Source organism: Sebastes umbrosus, chromosome 13 (assembly GCF_015220745.1).
Source record: "Sebastes umbrosus isolate fSebUmb1 chromosome 13, fSebUmb1.pri, whole genome shotgun sequence".
NCBI lineage: Eukaryota > Metazoa > Chordata > Actinopteri > Perciformes > Sebastidae > Sebastes > Sebastes umbrosus.
The window spans coordinates 18,497,948-18,509,137 of record NC_051281.1 but is presented as its reverse complement, the minus strand read 5'-3'; the positions used below and the strand labels follow the sequence as shown (position 1 = coordinate 18,509,137).

At 38.9% G+C, this 11,190-nt stretch overlaps 1 protein-coding gene across 5 annotated transcripts in view; it reads right to left on the bottom strand.

Annotated features, from left to right (window-relative positions):
* Window positions 1-3,155: 3,155 nt before the first annotated feature.
* dop1b (DOP1 leucine zipper like protein B) overlaps window positions 3,156-11,190 on the bottom strand; it is a 70,304-nt gene continuing 62,269 nt past the window's right edge. For 4 of the 5 annotated variants that reach the window (XM_037790979.1, XM_037790978.1, XM_037790982.1 and 1 more), the window contains 10 exons: window positions 10,206-10,288; window positions 10,010-10,119; window positions 9,774-9,923; window positions 7,845-7,906; window positions 7,449-7,577; window positions 7,193-7,329; window positions 7,044-7,099; window positions 6,811-6,954; window positions 6,555-6,687; window positions 4,521-4,778 (listed from right to left, as the gene is read on the bottom strand). In XM_037790979.1, coding sequence (XP_037646907.1) covers window positions 4,521-4,778; window positions 6,555-6,687; window positions 6,811-6,954; window positions 7,044-7,099; window positions 7,193-7,329; window positions 7,449-7,577; window positions 7,845-7,906; window positions 9,774-9,923; window positions 10,010-10,119; window positions 10,206-10,288 — 1,262 coding nt within the window. Of the gene's footprint in view, window positions 4,779-6,554; window positions 6,688-6,810; window positions 6,955-7,043; window positions 7,100-7,192; window positions 7,330-7,448; window positions 7,578-7,844; window positions 7,907-9,773; window positions 9,924-10,009; window positions 10,120-10,205; window positions 10,289-11,190 lie in introns of all 5 variants that reach the window. The other variant, XM_037790981.1, reaches the window with a different exon arrangement.

Genomic DNA, 11,190 nt, shown 5'->3' with positions numbered 1-11,190 from the left:
CATTCCCGGACTGATCCGCGTCCAATCACAGGCTGCCACATGTAGGTATATTTGCTCCAAGGAGGAGTGTCAAAACAGAAACTTTAGATTGATCACCTTGCAACATCTGGTAGAGTTTTAATTTGATGTGCTCACACTGAAAAAAATGGTAGCTGGAGTGGAGCTAGTAAGGAATCCATTGGTACGAACCATGTCATACTAGGTTGTCGCAAAGGAGGTTAAATAACACTCTAAATTACACTTTGTGTGCGCTTTGAGATTTTGGCAAGGAAAAACTGCCATGGGCATTTTAAAAGGGATCCCTTGACCTGAAAATGGGTTCTATGGGTACCCACGAGTCTCCCCTTTACAGACATGCCCACACATGCAGTTTTGGGCAAGTCATAGTCAAGTCAGCACACTGACACACTGACAGCTGTTGTTGCCTGTTGGGCTGCAGTTTGCCATGTTATGATTTGAGCATATTTTTTATGCTAAATCCAGTACCTGTGAGGGTTTCTGGACAATATTTGTCATCGTTTTGTGTTGTTAATTGATTTCCAGTAATACATATATACATACATTTGCATAAAGCAAGCACATTTGTCCACTCCCATGTTGATAAGAGTATTAAATTCTTGACAAATCTCTCTTTGAGGTACATTTTGAACAGATAAAAAAATATGCAATTAATTTGCAATTAATTGCATGATTGTCCATGAATAATGGAAATAAAATATTTTAATCGATTGACAGCCCAAATTTTACTCAACTCAACTTTATGCAAATGAGGAGCGGGCGTCGTGACGCTCTGTTTCTCGAATCGCGACGCCACGCTACCAGAATGCATTGCGCGGCTGCTAACATAGACAATGAATGGGGAGCGTGGAAAGCACGGCGCCTGTGGACACCTACCATGAATGTTGTGGTAATGACGTCCGTGCAACCAATCAGGGGGTACACGGCGCGCTGACGATTTACAGGGACAGAGCAGGAGGGCGAGGAGGAGAGAAAGAGAGAGAGGAGTGCAGTGCACGAATAGCAGACAAGATGAGTGACAGTCGGAAATGAAGCAGCATGTAAAGTTATGATATTCTGGAAATTATAAGGTTTAGTTTAATTATATTGAATAATTTAAGTGATATATGTGTACACATACTAATCATAGGTCAAAACAGCTAAAGCTAAATGTGGCTGAATTATATAAAAGGCAGAAGTGGTAAAATGAAGAGCCGTTTGGGAGCCGAAAGAGCCGGCTCTTCTTGGTGAGCTGAGCCAAATGATCTGGCTCACTAAAAAGAGCCGGAATTCCCATCACTACTGTGATGGAACCACAATCTGCGGTAAAGAGAGCCGCAGCTTGGATTTCGATACATGTCTATTAGGGGCGTTACGGTACGGTAGCCTACGGGTGCTTTGAGCGGTCAAAAAGGACGAACTCCTCGCACTGACATTTCAGAGATATTTTCCTCACATTTTATATGCCAAATAAAAGCGATATTATATTACACATAGTATATTAAATAAGTCTTGTTGAATATATGGTCAACCAAAAATACTAATATGATAAAAACGTTTTCATAATGGGTTTGTCTTCCTCACTATGACTGTATGTCAAGTTTTTGAGAAATTTAAAGGGAAAGTCAGCTCAAATTACATCATAACACATTCATAATCTCCTAAAATGTTAACTCTCTCTCTCTTATTATTACTCTCGTATTTTTGTATTATTATTGATTTTTTTGTTATGTGTGTGTTTTTTTAACTATTCTTTCTTTTTATCATTATTATTATTATTATTATTATTATTATTATTATTATTATTATTATTTCTTTTCTTAATTTTATTTCAATTTTGAATGTTGAAGTTGTTTTCTCTAGTGTACTTAATGAGTTTGTCTATAAGCTCATGTCCTTAAATATTGGTTTATAAACTATTGTAATTACGAACTGTAAATTGCATATATGAAAACAACCTTGAAAAAGGGAAAAAAAAGTATAATTTTTTTTAACTCTCATTAAAAAAATGTTCATGATGACCCTGACTATGAACATGTAAAATTATTTTAATGTACAGTTTTTCAGTTGCTGTTTTTTGTTAAAAACTGTACAGTAAAATGACAATGTTAATCATATGCAATGTGACATGGTCATAGTGAGGGTCATCCTGAACAGGATCACACTGGAAAATTTCAACAAGCCTATTAAGAATATATATTTTTTTATGTTCAAATATGAGGAAGTCGTCAATGTGTACTTTCACTTTGAAGCTGCCTTTTTAAATAAAACAAAAGTACAGTAAAATATCTCCAAATTGTATTATTGGAATCCATATAATGTTTAATATAAAGTTATTTGTACTTGGCATATTAAATGTGAGAAATTATTGCATTAAAAATAACAACTGTTAACCAATAAAGTTTATTGTGGTAATGCTATAGCCTGAGCTTATTTAACACATTTTTGGCTTTATTGTTGAATTTTGACTCTATAATATGGAAAAAATGTACCTAAAAAAAGATATCTGTCAAAATGCAACTTCTTAATTTCATCTGCTCATGTTGCGTTAATCCTCTTCACATTGTGTGCTCAGTTTTCCTCTGAATATTAAAGATATGCATTACAACTGTCATACTATATTGTTGTTCATAATGTTAACTCTAATAGGATCACCTCCGGTTCAATATTTATATTATATCCAAATGAATCACTTGCAATACTGACTAAAAAGTCATAAGCAGTACAAGCAATAGACTCTTAATAGTGGTGGTGATAACTATTCTCACACAGGTTGAAAGAGTCGTCCTATCATTGATAATTATCTGGAATGTTTGTAATTGCTTTCACAATACATTACAAAAGCCAACACCATCAATTATTACAATAATTATTTAGGGCAGTACTTTCAGTTTGAATAGCTAAATGATTGAAGGGAATGATGGATGGGTGTGTTCAGCACACTCTGTCCCTTTATCTTTCTAGGTTAGAAAGGTCATTTTGTAAAACTGGATTACACACATAACTTTCTACCTCATGTGTAAAGTTATTTGCCCATTTTCTCTGACTTTCACAGGTCTGTGTCATGGCAGCTGATTAAGCAAGGTAGTCCAAAATCCCTTCTCTCCAGCCACGTCCTACAGCTTCTCCTGAGGGATTTCAAGTTGTTGAAACATTTATAGAGAACAACTTTATTATGGAAAAGACACGTGGTCTTAATTGAGACATGGTCACAAGATGTTCTGATGATTGTGTGCAGTGATGTGACATTTTACATCGTGTGAATGACGTGCATGAAACAATGCTTGGTAAAACAGTAACTACATTTAAGGCGGGAGGGATCAGAGTTCAGTGTCTGGCCCACGGACACTTCGACATGTGGGCAGGAGGAATCGGGGATCGAAGCGCCAATTAGATTTTTTTTTTTATCACAGTTTTGAGTCCCTCAGCAATTTCTCTCCAACACAAATGCAGAAAAACAAGAAACTGAAGCTGTGAAGTGAAAACACAGTATTTAAGCTTAATATTTAATTTAATGAGTCTTCTTTCTGTTAATTCAAAACTTGACACGGTCCTTTAAACATCCAAAATAAATTACTTAAGCATTCAGCATTGTGGAAAAAAAAAGACAACAGGCAGTTGTAAAAGCTATCCATGAACAACTACAAAGAATTCCCTTGAACACCACAAATGGCAAGCATGTATTTTAGCGGGGTAAACTCAAACCCTGGTATACACGAATCACATTCAGTAGCTTAATCATACAACTCTTAACAAGAATCTTAGCCAAAGGTTTGCGAGGTCCCATAATGATGTATCCAGTAACAATCAAAGAGAAAGTACCTAACAGCCGCCGTACACTGTAGTCTTTACATTCTCGGAGTCAGACAGACATAAATATACACACAGACCAGAAAGTATGGTTAAGCAGAGGTTATGAAAAAGTCAAAGAACACATCGACAATACTTAATGAGGTTCTTCACAGTGAATCTGCTATTTGGTGTCAAACTAAAAACATTTACTGGAACTACTGTTATTATAAGGTGCATGCCTAAAAATAACAATAGGTAATCATCTGAAGTTAGTTTACTATTTTTAGTAGTAACATCTTTGAGTCTAAAACCATATAAAGCAAAGAGAGTAGACACTGACACATTCTCAACGTGTGGATATTTTGCAACTGAGATGATACACGTCCTTGAGAGAGAAAGAAGCGATCCACAGGAATTTGTAATTAATACTTCTACCATGTTTTTTTTTTCTTCAGATAACCAAAAAGCCCACTGAAATAACTACAACAAAGTCCCTTGGCTTTTCTAATACAGATTCAGTGTGAGAGCACCTCAGAGGTGCACGTATTTATGTGGAGATCAGACAAGTTAAAACATTAAAAAACAGAATTCCAAAACGTTTCCCTTTCTTTCTTAGTTCACAATACAACATTATCACCGGCTGTGCCTACTTTAGGTACTCCGCGCGTATGGCTGCAGGTCAAAAGAGCTTGAGAAGAGGACTTAGGTCATGAAAGCTTCGTGCTTGAGCTCTAACTCTCCATGGAGTCCAGGAACTCTTCTTCAGTGATGCACTCCAGCCTCTTCAGGACTGTGTCTGCGCTGGCTGCTGGGTATTCTGCTACGGGGCAGTGGGGCATAAGGGTGTTGTAGGGGGGAGGGCCCTGGAAGGAACAGCAAAGGGTGCAAAGGAAAGGCAACAGCTGGGTGATGGAGGACAGTGAGCGCTGAGGGAGGAGGGGGAACTCCAAATGCTCTGTAGAAGATTCCTCACTCAGCCCATTCAGTGTCTGGAATAACAGGACAGGACATCGTCATCAGAGGGAGATGTGGTCATTTCACAAAAACACAACCTTTTGTATGTCATTTTGACAATATTAACAATCATCATCATCGTGGCTATGCCTGACCAAGAGTCCCAGTTTAAGGAAATAACTGACCTGTCCTTTATGCTCTATATATACACACCTCATATTGCAATATTGCGATTATTCCACAGTTAGTTATCAAATACTGTTTAAAGGTATAATATGCAACAATTTCCTAAAAAACAATGTATAGACTTATGCAAAAATAATCCCTCTCATTCACACTTATGCCCCACTAGAAGTGTGTGGTGGTGTCTGTATCTGCAGAGACCCTGCAGCCTTCTGCCTGGATTTTATTTTTTCTTTTTATTTTGCTTTATTCGGGATGCTTCTGAGAGTCTGCCTAAAGTTTTTAGGCCCCACGTAGCGGTGTAACCCCCAGCCAATAACAGCGTGCAGGGTTGCAGCCCGTTCAGGTGGTCAAATACCGCCGCTTTGTCACGCCCCTTGGCTTTTGATATCAAGGCATAAGCATTAGGCTAAACATCGATGGGCACAAGTCCCCCTTTAGATGCTTTGCGGCTGTATTTGAGAACGGGTTTGTTACACTGCTTTGAGTTGCCCTGTTCCTCTGTCTCTCCTCTGCTGTGTGCAGTGGCTGTTGTGTGCTGCTATCGGTGTGTCAGTTTGACCGAGGCACGCACACACACACACCAGGCAGAGACAACAGCCTGACTTTCGGCTGCATTCATTCAAAATCCGGCAACTCTGCACCTTCCCGCAGGGTCGTACGGAGGTGTGTGGAGTTAGTAGTGTGTTTATTTGTGTTTTAGAACGTAACCGCTGTAAAACAATCGAAGAATAACGTTTTATTTCTCTGATTCACTGCTTTGTTCTCACTAGCACCAGTGAGATCCTGTGCTGCTGGTAACATAAAAGCATACTGTTGCTATGGTTACTTGCAAGTCATTACTTGCACAATGATTTTGAATGGCTAAAGGAAGGGCCAGGAGTGTTCTTCAAAAACAATAATTTTGTTATATTTTTTGAAATTCTCACTACATCCCGACAGCAATTAATAAATGAAATATTTTCACAAAAAAAAGAAAAAAAATCTGGTATCTGTGGCTGTCGCAGGACTGTAATAAACTGCCTGCCTGTCTACCTACGCGCGCTCTGCCTATGCGCGTCTTTGCACGTCAACGGAGTCTTCCACAAGCTGCTTGCTTGACAACTGTGAGTACTAACAACAGACATGTTTGTTGTTAGTACTCACAGTTGTCAAGCTGCTACCTTGACAACTGTGAGTACTAACAACAAACATGTTTGTTGTTTCCGTTCATTATGATAATTGTGGAGGAGTGGCTTTGGAGGGAGGCCTGACGGGACGGACTGTCAATGTTGCTGACTTGGCGACTTTCTCTCTGGATTTAGGGACTTTTGGAGGTAGTGCTGCTAGCTACTTTCATCGGAAAAGAGTTGGCAACACTGGGCTGGGTTTTTTGGTTGGATAATTTAAAAAATGTTGCATACTCTTGCTAGTTCCTCAAGATTGCAGACCCTGACTTTTAAACTGATAACTTAAAAGTGTGTTCGAAACGTCCCCCGATCAAAAACAAGTGTGTTCCATGTGTGTAGCATAACTAACAGTAATTCTAAGCTTCTCAACAAAATGACCATTCAAGAGTATAGACTTTTAAATGAGATTGACTATGTATAAGTTTGAAATTGACTGTTTTATCCCACGTATGATCTTACCCCATATCGCTGCTGCATCGCTTCCAGTACTCTGACAACATGGGGTGTGCATTCCTGCTCGCCTTCTATCAGCGCACTCTCTGGGCCGCCGTAGCGGCTCACATCCACCTCGGGGACAAATGCCCAACGATACCTGTACATGGAACAGACAGTTATACAGAAAAAGTAAGATAGAAAATTATACACAGACAAAATAACTAATGAAACACCACAACTTCTACTAAGACATAATGTTAGCATGTTTCTGAGCTCTTACATCTGAAAGATTGGCATCTTCTCTGGAGGGAAAGCCAGGGAGGTGTCCAGAAACTTGCAGGCTGACAGGTACATGTCCAACTCTGCCTGAGAGAAATTCGCTGGTCCATTCCTGTCAAGGGCTCCCCGCACCGCTTTAGCCAGCCTAGGCGGTATGTAAGAAAGGTATTTTGAGTGAGAGCGTCAACAGAGTGTCAATGAAATGTGAATTTGTGAATAAATCAATAAGCTCACTTGGAGACGTCTTTTTCTGACTGTAGAGCTTTCTCTAGACGTGCAAATGTGCGAATCTGAAAAACAAGCAGAAAAATAAGTTTAAATTTGTATTAAAATAGACACTTGTACAGTATTGGCCCCGTGTATGAAGCCAGGCTCGATCGTACCAGTTCTGTGACCATGATTGGCCAGAGAGATGTGAGGTGCTGGGACGAAATCCGCAACAGGAGAACACGGAACATCAGGAACATCTGGGCTGAAACACCAGGGCTAGGGTTCATACGCAAAGCCTCAGTGAGACGCTCTGAAAGCAGGCGGAGAGAAGTTTTATGATCGTTAAAGAACATAGATTGTCTGTTTCTACAACTAAATTGAACATAATCACATAAAAATCAACATAAATATCCAGAAACAGCACCACACCTTGAATGAGGGGCAGATACAGGTGATATTGGTCGAGTTCTCCACTGAACATGGCAAATGCCTGGCGCTTCAGCAGCATGGGTTTCTGTTCCACATTAGTGAACAGTTTCAGGGACCCACTCTGCATGCCTACAGCACAAATAAAGACAGGTTTATCACAGCAAATTACCAAAAATGTCTCTGTAATTTCAATTTGACACACCACTTCTATAAGGGACATTTTGACTGCACTGGTTTGAAAACAATTTCTCTCATGTCTGAACTGTTAACTGCTGTTATCTACCAGAAGATGTTAAAAGTAACAAATAAACCTTCTCTGTCACAGATTAGCTCTCACCTTTAAATTATAATTGTATCTTTAAAGCACTAAAAACATTTCCTCGGGGCTGTACTCACTCATGAGGTCTTTAAACATGGTCTTCTCATGTGTCAACAGGTGGTCAATAATGGATTTCCAACTATAGAGAACAAAGGGCAGTCAAGAAGAGGACATTAGACATTTGTGATCTCCAATTCATTCACACCAAAAATACAAAATACTTCTTTATAAAGATGCAGCAAGATCTTTTTACACATGGTATACTGTATTTACACTGTGAAAGTTTTCCCTGCTCCAACAGCCAGATCTGTGAGCTTGTCACATTTGTCACGCTCTACCAACCGCCTCCATGTAGAGCAACAAAAATGAGATTAAAGTACGAGAAAGAGCGTCGTAAAAGCAAATATCAAAAACCCTGGTAACACGTGTGCAGGATTAACTATTATTAACTATTATTAACTATTATTAAGTATTGCATGTTCAAAAATACTATGATATATTTATTACAGAAGTTATAGTTTAATTGTCAGTATTATATATTATAACGTACTATTGCATATTTGACATAAGAATTGAGTTTCTGGGGAAACTACTCTTAACAGAACAATGTGTAACATTTCAGGGGATCTATTAGCAGAAATGGAACATAATATTCATAACTGTGTTTTGATTAGTGTATAATCACCTGAAACTAAGAGTTGTTGTGTTTTCGTTAGCTTAGAATGAGCCCTTCATATCCTCATAGGGAGGGGAACTTTGAACCGTGTCAACTCCTGGATTTGTTTGGCAAATGAAGCAGCTTGGTCATTACCAGACTTTCCCATCAGACTGACTACTCTCTTGTCCAACTTAAGCCACAAGTCCTGAATGTTTGGAGTTTAGATGATGTCATCCTTCACGTTCACTGCCATAAATTAGCATCTATCCATTATATTACTGTTCAATGAAACAATTGGCTTTACCCAGAGGCAAGTTTTTCTGGATGTCTAAAGTTGAACAAGGGTTCGGCTTTTACCTTATAAGTACTGTGCACCGTGATGCAGGAATGAGTCCTAAAACCTGGAAATGAGTTAGCATTTTAGCACTTCCGGTTCCCTCATCTGGAAGTCAATGGGTTTTTTGAATGGGTTTTTAGTTAGATGCCTGAAATAAGATCTGTGGTTAACACACACTTAAGAGATATTTTAATGTTTTGTTCTATGATATAAAATATATCAGTAAATACCCCACTTATGAATTTTGAAGCCTTTATGCGTCTTAAAAAAGGCGGTTGCTAACAAGTGGCTAAATGAGACTACTAAAAGCCATCACGGCGACCATCATGCCACTGTGGTGTAGTTTGTTTATAGCCTAACGTTAGCTTTTTACTTTGCTTTCTTACTTTTTAAATGATAAAAGTGGTGTTCATTTGTGGAGATTATCTTCCAAAACAAGTATCATAAACATGTGTTTGCCACACAACTTATTTTCTGCAATAATCCAAAATCCAGTGGAAAAATCCCGTTGGCTTTTTGTCAAGGGAACCCGTGCGATTCTAACTTCCTGGTTGGCCTACAAAAATATGTCATCCCTGCACCACTCTATTTTAAGCAAGGCAAGGAAAGTACATTTCAAAATTTTACATAAAACATACCCTGCAAATCGTCTTATCGCTAAGTTTGCAGAACCTTTTGTAAACATAATAACAATTTCTCACCTAGTTTTTGATAGTGAAATATCCAACAACTTTTGGACAGATCTGGAGTTTAACTTTTTTGAAGCTACTAATTCTGTCTACTCTTTTGACCTTAAAGATATTATTTGTTACTATGATAATCCAGCAGATGGTGCTCTTGAATATTTCATTCATTTCATTATTCTATATGCATTTGTTTTTTATTCACAAACAGACATGTACTAAATCATCATTTTGACATTTAAAAAAAATAATTAAAAAAAATAAAATTATTTTGTATGAGTTGTGTCACCTGTGTCTGTGTGTGTATCTAACAAATAAACATACTAACCTGGGAGAACAGGAGGCATCCATGGTGAAGAAGAGGGGGTCCATGAAGAGCTCAAAGACCTCTTTCCTCCAGGCCCTTTTGGTATAGGCATACCCACTCAGACTGCTCAGCAGCTGAGCGCCCGCTTCAAAGCTGGGCATGTTGTAGGCACTAGAGGTGAGAAAACCCAAGTTAGAGGAAGCCTACTGAGACCAAACAGACCAAAGCTGTTTAAGATAGCCCTGCACACTAGTTACCTGTGGTTCTTCAGGTAAGGGAAAACATAGTACATGAGCCGGGAAATGAGAGGAACGGCTTTCTCCTTCTCATCACTGCGGTACACCATGTCCAGAAGTGGTGCCAAGACCTATACAGTAAGTATAAAACGTGTTAAACACCACAAACACTGGAAGATTCACCCATTCATTCGCTCATAAATAAATAAAAACCTACCTCAGCCAGGAGTACCAGAGCTTGCACGCTGTAAGCTGAGGGAGCCGAAGAGGAAACCATGGTGCTAGCTTGAGCCATTGACTCTGACGGGGGGATAAGGAGAAAAGTTCACATGTGACTGTTACCAAGCTTGTAATAATTCTGGGAGGGAGCAACATGTGCATATACAAGTAGGTGACAATTGGGATAGAAATGTTTCATCATAGAATAAAAGTGATCACTCAGAATATCTTTGTTAAGAAAATGCCCCAGACAACATAATAGGGCCATCAGGACAATCTCACTGTAGGGGTCAAGCATTAAGGCCTGTACTGTTCCCATAGATCACTAGGTCACTGTTCCTAATTAAGCACTAGCCATTTGAGTCTTTATAAAAGAAGCTCCTGCCACCCGAGCCCCAATAATCAACTCTGGTACCGAACCTTAGTATAATAACGCTTCAATTTAAGTGTAAGATTTAAATTAATTCAGACTTTGATTCTCACAAACCATCGTTTGGTCACATGAGGTTGGTACAGGTTACCATGAATATGAACATGGAAGCAAAGCAATGCACTGCTGTGGACGGGGGGCAGCAGAAACAAATATTTTAGCCACCTAAAATAATCATTATCAGTTTAAGTGTACGATATGTTTAGAATATTTTCATTGCTTTACCTTGCCGTCAGGGAACTGAAGCAGTTATCTATGCTCTCTTCAAAGCCACCAGACTCCATTTGACAAAAACTGTAATTTTACCTCTCAGAACACAGGAGTTGCTGGTCTACCGCCGCCTCGATCGGTTAGTTTGTTTGTGTTACTGTGCGACTTTGGTGTTTTAAAGGGTGTAATGGGAAATACATTTTTACTCTAACTGTAGTAGAAAAGTACAGTTTGAATGCAATAACTGTCCTTTCTTTGAACTAATGTACATCCTTTCTGCTGACCATACATTCTTTAGAAATAATAACTTAACCTTGAATGAGCAGACACTCTAGCTGGGGAG